The sequence below is a fragment of the Excalfactoria chinensis genome, chromosome 17 (assembly GCF_039878825.1).
Source record: "Excalfactoria chinensis isolate bCotChi1 chromosome 17, bCotChi1.hap2, whole genome shotgun sequence".
NCBI classification, from domain to species: Eukaryota; Metazoa; Chordata; class Aves; order Galliformes; family Phasianidae; genus Excalfactoria; species Excalfactoria chinensis.
The window spans coordinates 122,136-144,974 of record NC_092841.1 but is presented as its reverse complement, the minus strand read 5'-3'; the positions used below and the strand labels follow the sequence as shown (position 1 = coordinate 144,974).

The window sequence follows — 22,839 nt, the reverse complement described above, 5'->3', positions numbered from 1 at the left end:
TGGGTGGAGTTCAAACTACCCAAGCTTTTTTTTTTTTTTTTTTTTGCCTGAGCTCTTCAGAGATGTCAGCCATCCTCCCAGTCTGTCTGTTTGTCCCAACAGCCCTGTTTGACAGATGATCTTTGCAGAGTTGGCTGTTGTAGTTTTTGTGTTCAGGTATTGAGATTGTAAAGCAAATACAGAAGTTAAGCTAGCTGGGGAAGTTGTGTTGTCTTTAGGTTCTGTGAGTGTGCTTAAGTTGAAGAAAAGAGCAAGTATGTTGCCCCTCTGTAGTTGTTTTCACTTCAGCACAGCGCAGCGCAGCTCACAGGCTGTCTGCTCACTTATCTGTGTAGCGTCTTATGTAATAAACATGTATTTGATTATCTAAACCTTCCATCTTGTTTTATGCATGTTGCTTGGCATTGTGTCATTTACAGAGGCTGCTGGTAGCCACTTCAAATCATGCAGACTACTTTGAAGTCTGTGGAGTGGATGTTCGTGTCTTGCCCCAACAAAGTGTCTTGTGCAAATCCTGCAAACACACCTATGTCCCTGTGACTTTTTGTGTGTAAACCTTTAGCATTTCAGACCTAAAAATAATAATAACAATTAAACAGCTCATTTTACCATCACTCATGAAATATGAGCTGGAGTGTTTGGCTGTGAAGACTGCAGTTGTTTTTGCTGATGATCAGTACACAGGCAAAAGTATTTTTTATGTGTTTCTTTATTTGATAGAAAACAGAGTTGTCCAAGAAAGGCACTGAATGGGGTTGCTCATCTGCTCTTTGCCTTCCAGCTTTGTTGTCACCATGTTTGTCACAGCACGGCTTCTGTGTGCTTTGCTCTGACTTTGGCAATCCAGCAGGTGCCCAGACCTCTTAGACAGGTTTTGTGTTGCCACCAGCATTCTGTGGCAGCTTCAAGGACAGTCTGCTTTCCTCCCATCTCTTTGCTTAGCTCATGTTTGGAGCACACCTTGCTGGCATCTTTTCACTGAGGTTGCTTTGCTGCAAGCTAACAACCATTATTTTTGTTAGCGAAGAGTCCACTTGAGGACTTAATGCCATGATGAGGCTGATGGTCGCCTGGGCTGTCCCAGTGACATCCATGCAAACATAATGCGAGTCATAATGCCTTGTTTTCAGGTTCTGTGAGTCAGTCATTAGTTATGTTCTTTAATATATATTTAACATACATATGGCAGTAACAACTGCAGCAGTCATTCCTGCATGTTTTTGTATGCCCTATTGGCTCAAAAGTCAATGTTTTTGAAAGAAATTAGCACAGCTGTTGTCTTTCATGTTGTTTGAATTTAGACTTTATACCTTGACCCACTGTCAGATATTTGATTAATGAGATTGGTGGTCCCTTGAGGAGGGAGCAGACACCACACTTTATGGGGTTGATAAGGCTATTTAATGCCATGGGCTGGGCTTTTAAACATCAGGATGCCAGTGCAAATGACTTTGACTTGATCTTGCATCAAGCAAGCAGCCCATTGGCAGGATGGAGCTAGTGAACCAGTGTGTTTTTCCAGCTATGTTTGATTTCAGAAACAAGAAAATGAACAGTTCAGAGGAAGACTTGTTGGGAAAAAGAGATACAGTGCTCCTGCATGGCCTTGGCCTGTTCAAAGCTTACCCAGTGATTCCTGTGCTGCTGAGAAAAGCTGAGACATTTCAGAAATGTTTGGAAATTAAAATCCAAGAGTTCGAGTAGAAGAAATGTGGGGAGATGAAAGGGGGAGTCATGGGACAACTGTACTGTTTTAGTAATATTTCTAGAGTTTAATAATTTTTCATGCTACATCTGGGTTTTAATGTAGGAAACAGTAAGCTCTCTTTTGTGCTTAGGTATGTTTGTTCGTTTTCTTGTTTCTTCTCTTTCTTGAGGACTGCAAAAATCTTCTGCACTGTACTTCTAGAATTCTGACATCAGAATATTTGCTTTTAAATACTGTGCTAAACCAGGCTGTCTTTTTTCCAGCCAATTCAGCGTCATTTCTGTACAACCAAGAACAAACTTTTGAGAAGTGAATAATGTTTGATTTATTCAGAAGAATTTGAATCTCATTATAGTCTCTGAGAAACACACGAATTAACCCTACTCTCATCACTTGTTGTTAGATACTCAGTGTTTTTCTTTCTTCCGCATGTCTGGAAGTGGTATGGTGTATTCAGTGCATCTCAGACACCTTCACCTTTCCAAGTGTGGGACTTTCAAGTGACCCTGTTTATTTTATCAGCATATGAATGACATAATAGCAAGTCTTAAATAAGCAGCTTCCAGCTAACACAGGTTTAGTTTTTATGAAACTTGCCATATTTAACAAGAAATATGAATTTCCATTGTGCTTGCCCATTGCAAATTTAACAGTTGCAATAGTAATGCTCCTGACTGGGAGATCTGAATTATTTCTGGTGTCCCTAAGGCCTCTTTCACCAGATTACACACAGTGTTCAATACAAGCAAGTGGCCTTTGTCATATGTGGAAAGTAGTTGTGCCTAGGTTTGGAGGCCATTTTATATTTTAAGTCAAAACTAAGATACAGTCTGTCATTTAAGAAAAGAGATGAGGCTGTGTGGTGGGCAGCGTGCTAAGATGCAGGAGCAGTCCATGACTAGCAGTTGTTTGCAAGGCTGGTGCTTGTTGGGTGCTGTCTGAAAGCAGCAATCTGGCCTGGGATTTCAAGCTGTTATTTTAAGGCCCTTGGACAGATCTGTTTGGAAATGTCCCAGTGGGGTGAGAGGAGCTGCCATCTAGCAGGGTGATGCTTCTGCCTGAGCTTCCCTTGCCCAGAAGCTGCTCAGCAGAACTCTGTGTGATGTGGACTCCTCTCTGGTGCTGTTTCGAGAGAGCGGTGGGCTCTGCTTGCAGGCCTTCAGACTTAGTGGTCCCTGAATGGAAGAGCGAAGGTAACCTAATCTACCTAACGCAAAAATAGGACATGATAGGCTTGCAGTGCTGTTCTGAAATGATTAAGCTGACAAGGGAGAGGAAAATGTTAGCTGAGGCAGTAGGTTTCCTCAGAAAAACTCCCTCAGACAGAGTTAGTGCAGAGACTGCAAGGACAGAGGTCAGCCTGGCATCACATAGGTGCCCTTCGCTGCACCATCTAGCTCAGAATTGAGCTGGCTTTACTGTTCCTGATGCATGACACTTCTGATGGGGGAAGCTGGACACCACAAGGGACAAGTCCTGAGCTCGCTTTGAAATAGAGCTGGCAAGCTCTGGAAAGAAAAAGTAATCCTGGAGGAGGAGGAGGAGGAGGTGGAGGAGGAAGAAACCTTTGTGATTACATACAGTACAGCCACTGAAACTTTAGTGCAGGCAAACAGTGGCAGAGTTGCCGTGGGTTTGCAGGAACAGCGTTGTATCAGCTAAAAGCTTTATCTGCATTGATCTGGCATTGTGGATTTATCCCATGTCAGTGCTTTGCAGCAGCATGCTGTATCCTTTCTGCTACTCTGAAAAGCCCAAGGGCAGATTTACAGCATATCAGTGCTAGATGTGGGGCAGCTTGTGTTATTGTGATAGCCCTGTCCACAGTCCCTTGGATTTCCTTTGTATGTTAAGCAATCCCCCCTTAGGAAAAGGTAACAGTTGTGATGCTGTGATGCTTGCACATCCCTAATTTCTCTTGATTCTTTGGTTAATATACAGGTACCCTTACTGTCCAGTGAACCTGCTAGTATGCTGGGAGGATTGCTTTTAGTGTGCCTGCCCAGGAGTTTTATGAGAGCAGTATGTAGTGACAGAAGTCTCTGACTCATGCTGGTGCTTCCCCGATGGGCTTAGCTGCACCCAGAATTATTCTGCAGCGTGTTCTGCAGTAGCTGTCACATCCTTCGCTTACGCTGTGCCTTTATCAGGCTGCATTTTCTTCTGTGATAACTTAATGAGCACTTGGACATTTTTGTGCCTTTGTTTAATGACTATGTGATGAGTTCTGTCTTAAAAATGTGTGGCTTTCATGCACTGAAGACTAGCTAATTTTAGAGAGTCCATTCCCATTTCTTTCTGCGGGATCATCAGCTTTATGTGAAAAGGTCTCTAACTGACTGAGGTGCTGTTTGCTGAAAAAATGAGACCTTTTAAGTAATCCTGCAAACCAAAACTGGCTAATGAGATAGGCCAATAGCAGTGCTTTCAGTGTTTTCAGATCTTCACGGTATTTCTTGTGGTCAGGGCTTGCTCATGTCAGGTATTTCACCACAACTTTTTTAGGGATCTAGAAGTTGGTTGTGGTACTTTTGAATCGGACAAGCATTCCTCATGAGAAAAAGTTCATTTTCCTATGAGCTGATGCTACTGCTTGCTCAGATGAGCTTTTTGGGAATACTGAGCTGCTGTTTCCATGCAACAACCAATTTCTCTTCAACAGCATGCACTCACTATGTTGTTGGTTTCTTTTTGTTTGGAGTGCACATATATAATCTTTCATTTGCATTTTTCTCATCAGCAATTAGATTTCATTACCTTCTAACTATCTTCTGCCTTCTTTTTTTTCTTTATTTTTTTTTCCAGATAAACTCTGTAACTTTCCCCCACCCTGACATAATGCCAGAGCAGCAGTTGTTGAAACCTTCAGAGTGGAGCTACTGTGATTATTTCTGGGTAAGTAGTAAGTAGGCAACCAGCCACATGTCATATTGCAGCTCTTGAGCTTCTGAAAAAGAGGAGTGAAAAGCTTGCTTTGTGGTACAAGGTAAAGAAGGATTTGGACTGAGCTGCAGTGCAAGAGAGACCGAAGAAGCCAGTGAAGATTGTTGTAATGCATCTCAGATGAGGACAGTTACTGGAAGAGTGTCCTGAAAGGCAGCACGAGCTGTTGGGACATAGTTTTGTCAGGAAATGGATGGGATGTAGAAAAACTACACATCTCAAAATACCTCAGCCAAACAGCTGTGCAGCAGAAGAAGAATACACAAATAGGTAACATGTCAGTGAATGTTACTTCGGTATTTCTAAGAGCACAACAGCTAGGAGTGCACAAGTAAACTAGAGATTTAACATCTACAGTCTTTCAGCAAAATTGTGAAGATCATTCTCGTAGTTTACTCTGGAGGCCAGATGATAAGTTCATTTTTTAAAGGGTTAGATGTATAGGGTTACCCGGCAAGGTTTTGGTAGTGTGGGGTGGGCTGCAGAGATGGCCTCTGTGAGAAGAGACTGGAAGCTGCCTCATGTTACAGATGAACCAGTTTATGAGCTTTTGTCGTTGTGTTTTCTTCACCTGCTCTTCTGTGAGGGGAGAATGAGAGACCATCACTGTGGTACTGAGCTCCCTACCAGTCTTAAATCACCACAGGCATTCAGGATGGCAGTGTTTTCTGTGTGCTCTCTTCTACTTTGCTCTGCTTCTAGGATAAGATCAGATCAAATTAAACTTGGGTTTGTTATGATAACAGGAGTCAATACTTCAAGTGTGGAGCTGATAGAAAGGGTCCTCCACTGGAAAACTATTTTTTGGGAGGGAGGAAGGGTTACTACCTCAACAATGAAGATTTTATGAATTTCACATGTTTCTGATTACTAACTGTTGAAAATGACAAGATGGACGTGAGCTAATGATGTGCCCTCACAGCCCAGAAAGGCAACTGTATCCTGCACTGCATTAGAATCAGTATGGCTTGTGAGTCAAAGGAAGTGATCCTGCCCCTCTGCTCTGCACTGTGAGATCTCACCTGGAGCACTGCATCCAGATGTGGAGTCCTCAGTACAGGAGAGGTGTGGAACTGTTGGAGCACGTCCAGAGGAGGGCCACAAAAATGATCCAAGAGATGGAACACCTCCCCTGTGAGGGCAGGCTGAAAAGCTGGGGCTGTGCAGCCTGGAGAAGAGAAGGTCTGGGGAGACCCAAGAGCAGCCTGTCAGTATCTAAAAGAGGGGCTATAAGAAAGCAGGGTCTGTGGTGATAGGACAAGGGAAAATTGTTTCAAACTAAAAGAGGGGAGATTTAGATTTGTTGTAAGGAAAGTTTTTACAGGGATGGTAAGGCAGTGGCACAGGTTGTCTGGAGAGCAGTCCTTGGAGATTTTCAAGCTTAGGCTGGACCAGGTTCTGAGCAACCTGGTCTAGCTGAAGATGTCCATGTTTATTGCAGGGAAGTTGCACTAGATGACATTTAAGGGACCCAACTCAAATGATTCTATGATTCTATGAGGGGTTTAAAAAAAAAAATTAAAAAAAAAATTCACTATAAAGTGTGCAGTTCTAGCTGCTGCAGCACTTCCCCTTCAGAGTGCCCAGCATTGTGTGAGGCACATGCAGCAGATTATGATTAATGGCAGTAACTTGCTAAAATACTGTATCATGTTTTCCAATGGTCACATTACCAAAATAATAGCATTCAATTTCTTCCAGGCCTCTGATCCCACTAAACAATAAAATACTTATGGGCATATTTTTTATTTGCCTTTCAGAAGACACCACCCCAATTGTTTCTTTTCATTTACATTTGATTACTGCTTGGTTTAATTCACATCTTTCCTTTGGTGGAACTTGACTGAAAGTTGCCTTTCTTCTGCAAGTGTTTATCCTCCCATTTCTTCTTATTGAGCTTTATAATCTGTGATCTGACTTCTTTGATGCACTACATTCCTCCAGTCTCAGGCTTGTAACGTGCTGCTGCCTGTTGTTAATGGACGTTCATTCATTGTAAAGTCTCACTCTTTGATTATTGTGGCATTTGTGACAGCAAAAGCTGTAATCATTTTGGAGTGTTCTCTGGACATGTTAGAAGTGAGTGGGAAATTAAATTCTGAAATTAGAAAAGCAGAGATAGAATAGAAAAGAGGACACAGTGTTGGTCCTTGCAGTGAACTTGAAGTCAGTGAGGGAAGGGATTAAAAGGATCATGTAGGAAAAATAAATGAAAGACGGGATAGATTGCATTAAGCTACTGAACAAGTTGCTGTTTTGCCCTGCTTTACAGACTGACTGTATATTTTTTTTTGTGTGCAGATCAGAACAGAATTTTACAGTCTATTACAGGTTATAAAAGACTGCAGCATGGTCTTCTCCTTTCCTGCAGCAATTCCATTGTGCTGGCCCCAGGGTCCATTTTTTTCTTTGTAGGGTGTTGTCAGGGATCATGATTGTCAGAGCCAGCCCTGGGGATTTAGCATGTGTGAAAGGCTGAGAGCAAATGGAAAGGCAGTACTGCCCCAGCAGCCTTTTGCTAGCTGAAGACAACCACACAACTTCTTTTTTAAGGGAGAAATGAGAGGGAATGAGAGTGTTTGAACATTCCCTTGAGAACAGTTGAGGTGGGGGTGTGGTTAACAGATTTGTCACAGGAGATGCTTTCTGCAAAATTCTCTTCAAAAACTTCTTCAGTGTGGTCAGATTCCTTGGAGTCTGCTGCTGGGAACTGTGTGTCTGCCTTTGATTCCCCTATATCATTTGGTTGAAATTCCTTTTTTCTTTCAGGCTGATAAGAAGGATTCACAAGGAAACAATACGGTGTCAGGATTTGAAATTCTGCTTCAAAAGCAACTTAAAGGGAAACAAATGCAGAAAGAAATGGCAGAGTTCGTTCGAGAAAGGTAATCAGCACTTTGCTATCAAATTAACTGTTCTGGCCTGTATTTTTTTTTTTTTTTCATGTATGAGCATTCTGTGTACATAAATCATAGAATTTAAACTGTGTAAAAGATATGCTACCAATTCTTGAAGTGCATTAAATACTTCCCTAATATCTATCCACATTCTCCAGTTTTCTACAGCTATCACTTATGTCTCAGCTATCTCGCTTATACTGCCCAGTATGACCATTTAGATGGAGGGAACCCGGAAGTTTTAAGTTGCAGAGGTAAGGGAAAAACCTGGATATGGGAAAAACACAGATGTTTAGAAAGGATTTTTTTATTTTTTTTTTTCCCTGAAAAATATAAAAGCTCTAGTGACAACTTTTGTTTCTTCAGGGGTTGGTATCAAGACTGCTATTTAACATTTTTGTCAGTGACAGCACCCTAATTGCCAGTGATGTGAAGCTGAGTGGTACAGTCGACATGCTGGAGGGAAAGGATGCTACTGGAGAGACCGTGATGTGCTTGAGGGTCCATGTGAACCTTCTGAAGCTCCACAAGGCCAAGTGCAAGGTCATGCACCTGGCACAGCGTAGTCCCAGGCACAAGTATAGGATGGACAATGAGTGGATAAAGAGCAGCCCTGGGAAGGGCTTAGGGTTGCTGGATGGTGGAAAAACTCAACAGAAGCTGGCAGTGTGCTTTCAGCCCAGAAAGCCAACTGTATTATGGGGTGCATTGAAAGAAGTGTGGCTAGCAGGTTGAGGGAAGATATTTATCTTCTCTAATCTGCTTTCATGAGACCCTGCTTTCAGTACTGTATTAGCTCTGGGGCAGCCAGCATAAGGACAACATGGATGTGTTGGGGTGGGTCCAGAGGAGGCCATGAAGATGATCGGAGGTCTGGTGCACTTTTCCTATAAAGACAGTCTGAGAAATTTGGGGCTATTTAGCTTAGAAAAGAAGAGGGTTCAGGGAGACCTTGAAGCAGTCTTCTAGTATTTAAATGGGGCCTTCTTGCATAGGAAAGCTGCAGATGTCAAAGGGTATAGTGGTATGACAAGAAGTGGTGGTTTTAAACTACATGAGGGTAGTTTGAAATTAGGTATTAGGAAGAAAATCTTTACTGTGAGCGTGAGAAGGCAGTGAAACAGGATGCCCCATCCCTCAAAGTGTTCAAAGCTGGGTTGGATGGGACTTTGCACAACCTGGTCTAGTGGGAATTGTCCCTGTGGTATGGGTGATAGAGCAAGATGATCATTAAGGTCACTTCCAACCCAAATCATTCTACTAATTGTTGGCGTGGAACAGCATAGGCATAACTTACTAGAAGCTGTATAAAAACATTGCTTGGAATTCAGGCTGTTAATGGAGCTAAATTATACACACAGATATTTAGAGTGAACCTGAAATCATAAAGACAGATATTAATAGCAGAAAATGCCAGAACGGTATAAATTGTCTGTTGCTCTACGAACATGGTAAGTGCACTGAGCACCAACCACACCGTTGATAGATACACAGTTCAGTCAGGTATTAGAGATGGTGTGACATTAGTTATGAGTAATGTTACCATCATTTGAAATTGCTTGTCATGTGTCCAAAACAGTATAAGTCATCTTGAGGATGACTGTCAGAACATGAGAACAGCTCATAGGGAACAAATAATTAATCTCAAAGGAAGGTCAGATTGTGTTTATCTGTGTTCTGTCTTGGAGGCAGTTGAAGGAGCTGCTATCCTTAGTTATTGCCTCTCTGTTTGGGCTTCCTGCTGTGCTGATGTTTTCTTCCTGCTCCACTTCTACAGTCACAGCATTGTTGTACTGATGGTTCATTGCTGTGGAAGCAATGAACAAGGCAAGAAGCAAACACAGACATTGAAGCTTGTGGAGTAGTTTGAGTGAGCAAAACTTGTAGGTAATTCCTCCCTCTTAGCTTTTTTTAATAACAGAGAGGTATGGCAGCAGCAGTAAATAGGGGTATGGCAACTATACAAAGTACAGCATAGTCAATGAAGACAGCCTGATGTAGGAGGTTCAGTGTGCCTGGCACCCATATTTGGTTCCTGTTGTCTTTGGTGTAAGATAGTCTTAGAGACAGTTGCCTGTATGATCCATGAATAAATACGAGCTGTGGAAGTGGGCAGAGAAAAATATCATCTGGCAAAGGAAACATAAAATTGAGACATGGACATGCTAAGCTAGAAGATGGAAAGAAAGCAAGCAGAATCATGATGGAAATGGCCAGGGAATGCGATCTGAAGAAAACAGTATAAAATGGAAATTTAACAGAAACAAAGCAATGGAGAATTCAAGAGAGGCAGATTGGGCATGAAATGCAGGTAGGCTGGGCTGGAGTAAGGAGAGACCAGTTCTGATGCTGGGAAAAGGCATGTTTGTTTCATTACTAGGAAAGTTACTTGTTTCCTTTATTGGAAGAAGTAGGCATGTTGTGGAAGAAAAGAGAAAAGATTCACTGTGTTCTGGTAACAAAGAAGGTTTGGTATTGAATTTGGAGAGGGTCTAGAGAGGAGCTACAAAAAGCTGAGTATATTAATGTTTGGAACAAACGATTCAAGATTGCTGCATATGGAAAAGGAGGATGTACAGTTAAACAATTATACAGTCAATAGGTAAACAAAGGTTAAACAGATGTTTCATATGAAAGATTATTGTGATAGAACAATGATCTATGATAAATGGAAAATACTCGCTGATGTTGAAGGTTTGCAGTAAACTCCACAAAGGAGCAATCTCCAGAGAAAAAGATCCTGCCTTAGTGGCAGTCAGCCCTTAAATGAGATCTGGGAGAGGTGGAGCCAAACTCCACCCCTTCCGGTAGCACAGCTGAATTACCTTCACCTGTGCTCCCGCAGCTGACTCATTGCTTGCCTCAGGTGGTTAATCAGAGGATCAGGCTGTGATCAACAGTTTCCCATACACTCCACCCCTTCACAGCATGAACCAAAGATTAGGTGAGCTTTCTCCTTTTATAGAGATCTGGCACATCATGATGCTTATCCAGTTTCCCATTGCAATGTATGCTGACACAATCTGAGCGATGACTGGTGAAGGTTCACGTTCTTCTGTGGGCTAGCGCTTGATTGGTGTTACTGGAGGCATGAAATCATGAGGTGCATGTCCATCTATGTTTCATCAGTCCCATGTAGGTCATTACGAAGTATTGCATGATGTGGCAGCAACACTGGAATGCTTTAAGGATATTTTCTTCCAGTGGTCCTGGAGGCTCAGAGGCTCAGGGGGAGTAATGCAGATATGTCAACGGTACCAGGAAGGGAAGGTCTGTCCTCCAGGGCAAGATGCAGGCTGTATTTCTGTCCTAGGTCAATGATTCAGGTTGTACCGGGACATGCCCTGGCCACCAATACCACACCCTTTGGCCAGATATCTATGGCTGCATAACTATATCAGGCACCAAAGGAGGTGTCTTGATCTTCCATAGGGTATGATAGGGGTCCCTTTAGCAATGAAGATTGGAGTGTTGACCACAATATCTGTAGGCCATGTACCTATTGCTGGAGGGACTACCAAGCCTCCCACCTTGAACAATCTCCCCCAAGGTGCAAGTAGGCCACACCACTTGGGTCCTACCTGCACTTTCCAAAGCCATTTTATTCTGTGGGTTCTTGGATCTAAATTCTCAGGGGCAGGGCGCAGAAGATTATTTTCATTACCAATCCGGGGTTTTACCTGATTATCAATGCCTTTAATTTGGATTCTAAGTAGGAAGGCCCATATTATCTGTAGCGTTTTCAGGGCACTAAGTCTGTCATCTTGAGGTCTTTCATTCAGGTCCCGCAGGGTTTCATAGAGTCTCTTTGTCCACACCTGCAGGGACTGGGAGTCTGTCTTCAGGGCAGCCTTGAGAATACCGTTATAACGTTCTATGAGGCCTGCCCCTGTTGGATAATATGGCTAGTGGAATCGTCATTCAATGTTGTTTTCTTCTGCCCAGAGCTGCATCATTGCACCAGTAAAATGGGTCCCTTAGTCGCTTTCAATAACTTGAGGTGTCCCGTAGGCAGACATCAGTTTAGTTTAGCCTTGATGGTATAAACCTGATGTGCTTTTGGCACTAGGTAGGCCTACAGTAGCCCACTTACAGTATCGACACAGGTCAGGGCATATCTTGCCCCCTCAGACCATGGCAGGGGCCTGATGTAATCAACCTGCTGTTGTTGGGAGAGGACTGTATCCTCTAGCAATGTGAGCTGTTATTTCAGTCAGTGATCTCGGTCTCATCTTAGAGCAAGCATCGCAATCTTGGCATGCCTGGGCAATGTCAGATAGTTGTACGGGCAGCCCCCATGCTTTAGCAGCTGCCCACATTATCTTTTGTCCAGCATACCATAGTTTCTGGTGTAACCAGCAGGCGATGTTCTCAGACTGTGAATTCTCAATCTCATTAAACACGGCCCAGTACGTTGGCTTCGTCATTTCCTGGTGACTGTAGGGGTTGGTGACCAGTGACATGGTAGACACGTACAGTCCTGTGTTTAACTGTATTCCATATGTCTAACTACATGTCTTTACCCCAGATTGGTTGGGTGTGGATAGTCCATTCCTGGGTGGCCCACTGTGCAATCCAAAGAGTGAGCCCCCAGTACACAGCCCAACTATCTGTGCAGATGTTCAGGATACCATCACCGGGTTCTTTGGTTACAACCATCCACACGGCTCACAGTTCTGCCCATTGGCTGCTCTGACCATTCCCCTCATCAAACCAGATTGTCTTAGTGGAGGGATGATATGCTATCCCTCTCCACTTGCTCAGGTTGCCCTTGTTGGATCCATCTGTGTAAAACGCATCTTAGGAATAAGATATTTTCCTTCCTGAACAGGACTCTTTTGTGGTGAAGCAAGCAATGTTTCTTTTGCTGCATCACTACGGTGTGTCACTGGGCCCAGGATCTTCTGTAATTCTTCTTTCAGGGGTGATGAAAACAGACTACTTCTCTGGCTGAGAGAGGCGACCCATCATGCCACTGTTTGTGCTTCGGCCACCCCCATCTTAGGAAGGTGGGTCAGATCTTTTACCCACCCTTGAATCCCATAAGTGCAGTAGACAGGTCAGTACACTCTCTCCAGGTTTCTGTTGATACTGTTGTACCAGATCCATTAGTTCTGTTGCTGTGTATGGTCAGGCAGCGATATGAAAATGTGCTTGGGCAGGGAGCCATTGATCAGGAGGCACCCGTGCTGGTCTAGAAGTTTTTTTGTTTTATGGGTTATGAGAGGATGGAGTTCCAAGGAGGCGGTCTTAACTGGCTCTTCTAAATCAGTTGTAATGATTTTATTTTCTTGTTCAACCAGGTCCATTCTTTCAGAGATATGGTTGTTATTCATTGAAATATTATGGACATGGGCCATTGGGGAATGTACGGATGGTCTTTTCTCCATTAGTATGCTAAGTTCTTGTTCTAACTTTCCAATACAATCTTTCAATAATTGATTTTCATTTTCCAACGTGTCAGCTCTGACTTCTGCCTGATTTAAGGCATTTAACAGTGGCCATGCCACTGTAAAGGCAGCTATTTGTCATTCTTTTGTAATCAAATTATCCTTACTTAATCCTTGAAAATATTCTGTCATGAGGAATGGGGAAATATTCCCCATAACCCACAGGGGACCCCACTTTTCAACTGTAGCGGACAGTTGATAATAGAGAGAACTCATAAATTCTGGGATCTGCCCAGGAATCATTTTGTCTAAGGGGGTGATGTTCTCCCCCCGAACCATTTATAAATACCCCACAAAAAAGACATTATGTCTGTTTGGCCTGCCTGGTTCACCAAATGTACAGTTATACAATTATACAGTCAATAGAGAGTTATACAGGAGTTAAACAGAGAGAGTTATACGGGAGTTAAAGTTGTGTGCCTCCAGTGGCGCAGCGGTAAAATTCCCGTTTGCAACACCAGGGGGCCCGGGTTCGAATCCCCCCCTGTGGAGCAGGGGGTAGAAGTGCCGCTCTGCTACACAGAGGGCTCGAATCCCGGGAGTTGGACTCGATGATCTCTAAGGTCCCTTCCAACTCGCACAATACTATGATACTATGATATGATATGATAAACAGATGTTTTGTATGAAAGATTATCATGATAGAAAAATAATCTATGATAAATAGAAAATACTTGCTGATGTTGAAGGTTCAGAGTAAACTCCACAAAGGAGCAACCTCCACAGAAAAAGATTCTGCCTTAGTGGCAGTCAAGCCTTAAATGAGATCTGGGAGAGGTGGAGCCAAGCTCCACCCCTTCTGGTAGCACAGCTGAATTACCTTCACCTGTGCTCCTGCAGCTGACGCATTGCTTGCCTCAGGTGGTTAATCAGAGGATCAGGCTGTGATCAATGGTTTCCCATACAGAGGAGGATGGCTGAAGAGGAAGTGAGAGCTCAGGCCTCCAGGGGAGTCTTTACTTCTCTGGCTAAGAAGGAAGAAATAATAAGATTTTTGTGATCATCATCAGGCTACTGCTACTAAAACCATTTCAAAATGGCTAAATCCAAGAGTCAAGAGCAGAAAACTCTACATTTGCTAGAAACTGCGTTTTGGAGTTAAGGCTTAAACAGCTAATAAAAATAGCTACAAATAGTAAGCCAGGATGAGATTTACATGATTTTGCATTGTGACAGACACTTTGAGGAGGGGCAGAAACTCGGTAAATAATGGAAGTACTGGAAATCCTAGTACCAGGTTATGGTTATGTAACATAGTGGCAGGCACATGGTAAAGAAGCATTTCTAAAGCTAAAGTGTTTAGTTCTTCAGAACTGAAGGGATGGGAAGAGATTAAGAGAGGTGAACTGAAAGATCAAGTGTTTGGGTGTGAAAGAAGCAAAGAATTACTTCAAATTGGAGCTGAATATATGGTCCAACATTTGCATTCAAGTGATTTGGACTCCAAAACAGCCTGGAAAACTTGCAAACAGCACTGAATGGTATTAGTCCCTCAGAGTATAAGAAGGAAGGTGTTTTTATTAACCGAGGAACAACACTCCTCAGCGTTTGGCCACTCACACTTTTTAGTTGAGCTAAATTGAGATTAGAAAACTGTAAAATAAATATCAAATTATTTAACTATGAGAAATGAAACATAAGCAGGGTAATGGCTGCACAGAGTGTTACAGGTCTTTGTAGCCGAGAAACTTCACTCTGAGCATACCAGCATTCAGGGCTTAGGAGAAAACCATCAGAGCCTTTATCCTCCCACCTTATGTGTAGGGATTACCAAAAGCAGAGTTGGCATGAGGTTTGCCTTGTTCAGCAGGTATTTGTAAACTAATTTTCACTGTTTGTCTAATCCTTAAAAATCTTTTGTTTTTTTGACAGTGGTAGTGTTTTACAGCAGAGACTTCTGCAGTGCACTTATGTGCCACAGAAAGTAATTCTGTTGTCTCATAATTTTTAATCTCAAATGATAGTGTAAAAAGACTCCTACCCACTGTCTTCACACAAGTGACAGTTGTTTAGGTGTCTGTCAGATATCCTCTGTCACCTGTTCCCTGTGTTCTCTGTGTTGTCATGATCTATTTCATTTTTCCCTACATGATGGTCGCATCAGATCATCTTTACCTCCTGTTGTAGCTCCCTAGATTTTCTTTATCTATTACAGGATGCCATGACTGGAACTCTTAACTATTTGAATGTGAGCACACAATGTACTTTAAAAAAAAAAGAAAAAAGAAAAAAAAGAAAAAAAGAAAAAGAAAGAAAAAGACAGAATAGGAAATAAACATCTGAAGAGCAACTAGAACAAATAAAAATTAAGACAGTACATATAAAAATGTGCTCAGAAACTGATGCTTCTCACTACCCAGGGAGTGAAATATTTTGTTTTCAAGCAAGTTAGTGGAAACAAGAAACTTTATATCTGTGTGAAGCTGAAATAATTGCATATCAGTCGGTGATTTCCTGGAAGTTGTCAAACTGATCTAAGGACTGTTGCATATCTGGTGTGTTGCTGTTTCAAGATAATCACAGATGAGTATTTGCAGGGTAGGCAAATTGGGCAAGGCCAGGAAACATTTTTTTTTTCCCATTTTTGAGGCATACCTTTGTCTTGCTGTTTTCTTCCACTGAATCTAATGCCTTTCAGGTCTTTTTGCCAAAGGTTGGAGTGGGGGCCACTTTTGTCTTAAAGAACTACTGACTCCAGTAACATGTCCTTTCCCCTTGCCTTCTTACTAGTGTCTAATGCCTAGTTATATATTTGTTTGTATCCTGAGACTTCAGTCCTGCATTTAGTTTGACTGTACAATTACACTTTCCTTTTTCATACAAATGAATTGTTTGTTGTGCTTGGGAGGAATATTAAATAAAATACATTTTAGGTAGTTGGTATGCTTGTTGTAGGATATGACTCACTCATGTATCAGTACAAAGGCTGGAGATTCAGAAGGTACTTCCCTCTCTGCCCCAAAGTGAGATTGATGGGATTTCTGCAGGCTTTACTTCTCTCAGTTCTGATCTGTTGTCCTTTTCAGACTCCGTGGGAAGAATTTCTTAGACAGTAGACATTAGCAGGAGCTAGATGCCATTAATCTTGCTTGCAGATATTCTCTGGCACATTGTAACAGGATTTTTTATTCCTGGCACAAAGGAAATTATGTTGGTGGGGTGGAGTGAAGGTGAGTTGCTGGCTAGAGCAGTGCTGCTGGGAAGCAGGCTCACAGATCAACTGACATGGAAATTAGGTCATTCCTGTGAATCCTTCCAACGCTTAAAGTGGGCCTACACAAAAGCTGGAGAGGGACTCTTCATTAGGTATAGCAATAATACAGGGGATAATGGCTTTGAACTACATAAGGGTGGATTTAGATTAGATATTAGAAAGAAATTCTTTACAGAGGGTGGTGAGGCAGTGGCACAAGTGAAACTGGATGCCTCATCCGCAGAGGTGTTTAGAGCCAGGCTGGATCGGATAGTACAAGTTCCAGCCCCCTGGCAGGAACACCTCTCACTAGATCCAGTTGCTTGATCTGGTGGTCTTTTAAAGGGCTTTTCCAATCCAAATCATTTCATGATTTGATGCAAAATTATCCATATAAGTATGCTTTCTTTTGTCATATGTTCTAAATTGACGTGAGAAGAGTGCTGGCAGATAGTGGTGTGGGTGAAGGAAGAGGTGTTGAGGCTGAATTAGCATGGTGCTACTGGTCGCTCTGACTTGTTCTGGTTCTGCGGTCCAACCAGTGACCTGCAGATGGGGACCAAGATGTGGACAGTCAGCAACTTGATTGTTGACCAAAACTGTAAACCTCTTTGTGGCAGAGGTGATATCTGAGTGGTGTTCTTGTAGAATTGGCATTGAGCTGGCTGATTTTGTACTCAGAAAATGGAAAGAGAACTCACTGTGCTGGGTGAGGTTGGTAGTTGCGCTCTGCTGTACTGCTGCAAAAAGCTGGGTATCACCTTGGTCTCAGCCAGCTGCATCTCAAAGTAACATCCACACCATGTTTTCACCAGCCCAGAATATTAGGTGTATCTTAGCTAGTCAGAAGGATCCCTTTATCTTGAATGCACCACACATGGCAGTGTGTATTCATCTAGCTACTGCAAACTGGTATGCCAGAAATATCCCACCTTCTGTCTTACTTTTCTTCTGTGTATAGCTTAGCACAGAATCAGGAGCTGCTCCAATTGGGTGGCACACTGCTCTTTGTCAGAGGTGCTAAACTGAGCAAACTTGTTTGAAAATTGGCAAAGCAGTTGTCCTCCATAGTCAGGAGAACTTTGCAAATGTTTGGCTAGGTGAAAATCATCAGTAGAGCTGGATTTTAGCTTCAAGCATGATTCATGTCACCTCTGAACCACTAGCTGTTCCTCCCCTCCTTGATGTGCAGTAAGAACTTACCCCCACCACCTTGCTTAATGGTTCTTTTCCCTGCGGCCATTTCTACAGCTATCCTGTGCCAACAGCTGCACTCTTCCTCCCCACCAATGCTGGCAAGTTCAGCTGTTACTGGAATGGTGCTGCCGGGTGAATGTAGGCAACATACTAGGATCCTGCTTCAGCACTGGATGCGTAGGTGAAAGTCGTGAGCTGCCCTCCTGTACATGGGTTGCAGAAGCCTTGGCCACATATTCATGAGCTTTGTCATCTGTAACAGCAGCTAGGAAGCATTTGATGTCACTATTAAAGGTGCAGTCCAGCAACCCAGATTCAGGTACCATGGCAAACACGGAGAAGCCATTTATGTACTGGATACTTGATACCATGTCTCCACTTGATTTCCTCCTCTGTAATCAAATGGAATTGATCTCTTTCACTTGCTGTCGGTTATTTTCTAAACTCTTCCTTATCTTTGCTTCAAAGATGTGTGACTTCATATTTAACAGCGCATTGAGACATATATGTCTCGAGTGAGCTCAGTTTTGCAGACAGTTCATGTTGTACCATGGAAACACTTTGTCCTTGTTATTTGTACTCCAGAACTGTAGTTTTTTTTCTAACTTTGTTCTCCTGCATGTATCTGTGTTCTTGCCACTGCATTTTTAGCATATGGAAGGGAGAGAAAGATCTTGAAACTGGTGCCAACCAATGAAGATTGGAAGGAAAAATCCTGTGGCAAGATCCCTTTTAATACAGAGATTTTCCTTAAACTATGTGTGTGGGTTTCTGGGTTAATGCTGATTTACTGCTGTCTTTCTATTTTCTCTGTGTGTGTGTTTAGGATAAAGATTGAGGAGGAATATGCTAAGAACCTGTCCAAACTGTCTCAGAATTCCTTGGCTGCTCAGGAAGAAGGGTAAGTTTGTCACTGACTTTAGCAGTAGGCAAGAATTTTTAACATTAAAGTCATTCCTCCCACACAGATACAGGCATTCTTCCTGAGCTCTTCCATTCACTAGAGGTTTATTTAGCTTAGCATTTTGAGAGTACTGGGAAAGACAGAATTGGTGTGCAATGTTTTTATTTTGAAGATATTCGTGGTAAATTTTTAGCAATACCTATATAAAACCTTGCATTTCTAATGATGTGTTTAGTGCTGTCCTTGTTGGGACGAGCACTATATCCCCTAGGGATTAGCATGTATGCATACTAAATTACTTTGAATATGGAACAATGTATAGAATAAAAACGCTGCTGAAAGCATATTCACTGCTGGAAAGGGAGGGATCAAAGAGGCCTTGCTGAGGAGCACAGTAGAACGCTGTTGATTTTCCTGGCATTGGGATGTCCCTGGCACCAGTGCTTTTTGCCTTAACAAAGACTGAATAACAAACCACAGCAGCAATGCATCAAAAATTATCAGGAAGATAATAAGCAATATACTTTGACTAAACTACAATTCTTTAGTAATAGTGAAATTATACAATTCCTGAAGGCTTAAAAATAGTTAGCTGTCTATTCCAATGCAAACCACCTAAGCACTGGAATCTGAGGCTGGAAATCATAGAATGACTTAGGTTGCAAGGGACCTTACAGCCCACTGAGCTCCAGCTTGGGCTGGTTGTCACTCACTAGGTCAAGCTGTCTGGCCTTGAATACGTCCCAGGATGGGGCACCCACACCTATCTGGGCAGCCTGTGCCATTGCCTCGCCACCCTCATAGTAAAGAATTTCTTCCTAATACCCAATTTCAGTTTCTACTCTCCTAGTTTAAAACTGCTCTTTCTTGTCCTATCACTATCTACCCAAATGACTGTCCTTACCCAAGTTCTGACACTTCTAATAGAAGCTCTGCTTCTAATAGACAAGAGGTCAGCCTTTTGTTAATTAATTTTCTAAGCATCTAAACTTAAATCCAGGCTTCAGCTGGGACAGAGTTGATTTTCTTCATAGAGTCTGATATTATGTTGTGCTCTTGCTTCAGGAGAAAAACAGTGTTGACAACAGCAGTGTTTTAGTTTTTGGCAGCTTTTCTTGATGTCTTGCCAGTAGTAGGCCTAGGGGGCACAAGGAGCTGAGAGAAGACAGAAACAGGACAGCTGGCCTAAATAAATAAATAAATATGAATATATATATATATATATATATGTAAATGTTATTATTATTTTCCCACCATGGTTGAGAGGGCTCAACTCATTGCAGCACTGTTAGGAGTTTACAGATTGTTATTTTAAAATTAAAGATGATGGGGAATTTTTAATGCTACTAGGAATGGGTAAATATAACTGTTTTTGAAAAGGAGGTGGGGGAAAGAGAGAGAAGGATCTGTGAAACTGTAGATCAGTCAGCTTTATATAACCTTGAGAAAGTGATGGAACAAGCAGTCAGGCTTTTTAGAAGCACTTAGTTGAAAACAAAGTGATGAGCAATTATTGTGGATGAATACAGAACCAATGATGTCAAACAACTCAAATCCTTCCAATATGAGAATAACAGACCATGTGGAAGAAGGAATGTGCATCACAGCCGTTAATTCAGTGTAGCTTTTGACAATGGGAGATTCTTGTAGGCAGGCAAGAAAAATGGGCAAAAGGCTGATGTTCAAAACTAGATAAGAAATTATAGTTACCACTTATCTATATGAGTAGCCATGGATTGAGAGTCCACAAACTTTGTCTTAAGTCTAGTTGTGCTTTTTTTTTTTCCCCAGTATATTCATTAATGATCTGTGATAGAAAAAAGAATGGGTTTATTGAAATCAGAGATGAGACTGACATGTAAAATTTGTAGAAGAGATTTCATTTCAAAGTGATTTTGGTAAGCTAGAGGAATGATCTGAAAAAAAAATTGAAATTCATTTCAGTAAGGAAAAAGTACCAGGTTTTATGCTTCCACAAGGATGTGAAGGATACAGTTACATAACAGTTTGTGGGAGAAGGATCTGTTTATAGTGAATCACAAGCTTATTCATCAACAACTTCATGCTGTTGACTAAAAAAGCAGTTGTACTGAGGTCTGCAGAAGAAAGAATGTCTGATACAAGATAGTCTGCGACCAGTTTAGCAACTGGAAGATGATGTAGCTTTTGTTATGACACATAGGTATCTAGGCTATTGGAGCGGGTCTAATGAAGGCACGTCCAACCCGTGGACCCCATGCAACCCTGGGCAGATAGTAATGCAGCCTCATAAGATCATGAATTTTTAACATTATAATGTGATTTTTAGCATTATTTTTCATTAGTCAGTAGCTCAAGCACTGACAGTAGGTGACTGTGGAACTCTGTGCAAAGGAGGGCACGGTACAGGGCTGACCCACCCCTGGGGCCTGCCACACACACGCAGACTGATTGAGACCCACATGTTGTACACTTTACATTATCTTGAAAGCTGTGAATTTCATGAAGTTCAGGGACTGAATCATTACTGATCCCAGGAGTTCCTTAGAAGTGCAGGTGCTGATTGTGGGGTCATCATTTCCTCTTCTGAAGGAAAGCGGCTGTGTCGAGGTGAAATACCAAAAGGATTTTATCATTTGTGAAATGAAACCAAATCAGCTATGAATTCAGAAGGAGAACTTATGCTGAAACTTGAAGGTGAAGAATGGCTCATAGATTCAGCTTTCTGATGAATTTTGCCGCTCATTTAAATGAGTTAAACTCGTGTCTTCATGATGGAAATCAACTTATCTGTACTACATTTCATACCATGACAGTGTTCAAAATGAAACTTAAGTTACAGCAAGATGAAGTTAAGAAAAATCATTTCATACATTTTCATGCATTGGCTAATGACTGCTCGCAATGTGCCGGTGCCTCCCTTGTTATAAACAACCTTTTTCCTTATATCCAATCTAAATCTCCCCTGATACAGTCTTTTGGCAGTACATACATTTGTGAACAGCTGTTTTCAGGAAGAGTAAAATTAGATTAAAAAAAAATCTTCGATAGGCAACTTCAGAACTCATTAAGATTTCGGCCACTTCCATCAAACCAGACTGATGCATTAGGCTCACAAAAGCAAGATCAGATATCCTACTGGTTTTTTAGTTCTGTTGTCTTCTTTTTTATGTTTTAATGAAAAATATCAAAAGAATTTGTTACTTATATACAGTAATTATGCTATATATTTTGTATGTGGCAAAGACAATCTTCACTCAGGGTGGCCCAGGCAAACCAGAAGGTTGGACGCCTGTGGTATAGAGGATTGTACCTAATGTTATATTGTCTGGAAAATAACTTGTCTGAAAGAAAAAGAAGGTGAGAGAAAGGACCTGTCATTTTTCAAATACACAAAGAATTAGAATAATTTGCTCACTGACTCTAGTGTTTAAAGCAGAAGTGGTAAAGGAAAAAATGCACTTCTGAAGATCTATTTTAATTGTAAAAAAGAAAAAAAAAGTTGGATAAATATGTCTTTAAAACTTTAAGGATAAGATAGAAGAGTATCTGTCTTAAGGGCACTGGAATCTCTGCAACTGGAGGTGGATATGAGCAGTTTTTTCAGAGAACTGCCACATATAGTGCAAATGTGATTAATTATTCCTTGGTCACAGAGACCAGTTGTCTTTGCAGATTTCTGCTGTCGCTGTTCCATGATTTTGCAGAGCATGGTTTGTCACAAGTCTTTGCTGTTTCATATGAATCTGCCCGATGAATCTTGATGTAAGGATGTTCAGAAAACTGCACTGATCATTGCTATGCCATGTTTTTTCAGCACACTGGGAGAGGCTTGGGCTCAGCTGAAGAAGAGTCTTGCTGATGAAGCAGAGGTTCATCTCAAATTTTCTTCCAAGGTAAATAGTTTGTTTTCCCTGTTGCAAAAATCTTTGCCCTCCAGCTGATCAGTTGACTCCAGCTTGTACAGATTACTTTTCTAGAGGAAGAAACAAAAATAATACTATTTGGTTTCTCACTAAGAACCTACTTTACCTGTCTTCGAGGAAGAGAGCCAGGACTAGTTCATATTGTTAGTCTTTCTGAAAAGGGCAGCGGGAACTTACTTTGTATTACTTTGTATAACTCAGATCTTCTCTCAAGTGATGACCAAGGAGACTTCTTGTAGGAATTTTTGTCTGTACAATTCGTTTGTACAGATCTGTTTTTTTCCCACCAGATGTGTTTGACATATGCTTGCATCCTGTTAAATGGTGTTAACATCTGTGGGTGATCGAGTTCAATATAGATGCAGATATCTCAGTACAGCGGCTATATTCTGAAAGAAAATTGTAGCTCTGCAGTAAGTGATTATGCAGAGGTTACTTAGGCAACCAGCTGCTGCCCTGGTAACCCACTGCTCTGCTTCAAACTTCTACTTCAAGGTTGTAATTAGTGAAATACTTTTTGCTCCCTATTGGTCTCCCAAATTGATCTCCAGTGGGTGCAGGTGCACCCTGAGTGACATGTAAATGTAGTCAAGCAGTGAATAGGACTCTTATTTTATTATTATTACTGCTCCTTAAATCATA

At 41.7% G+C, this 22,839-nt stretch overlaps 1 protein-coding gene across 5 annotated transcripts in view; it reads left to right on the top strand.

The window, feature by feature from the left end:
- GAS7 (growth arrest specific 7) overlaps positions 1–22,839 on the top strand; it is a 104,655-nt gene that overhangs the window by 67,227 nt on the left and 14,589 nt on the right. For 3 of the 5 annotated variants that reach the window (XM_072351633.1, XM_072351632.1, XM_072351634.1), the window contains 4 exons: positions 4,514–4,603; positions 7,421–7,536; positions 18,215–18,289; positions 22,089–22,167. In XM_072351633.1, coding sequence (XP_072207734.1) covers positions 4,514–4,603; positions 7,421–7,536; positions 18,215–18,289; positions 22,089–22,167 — 360 coding nt within the window. Of the gene's footprint in view, positions 1–4,513; positions 4,604–7,420; positions 7,537–12,470; positions 12,558–18,214; positions 18,290–22,088; positions 22,168–22,839 lie in introns of all 5 variants that reach the window. The other 2 variants (XM_072351631.1, XM_072351630.1) reach the window with 1 other exon arrangement.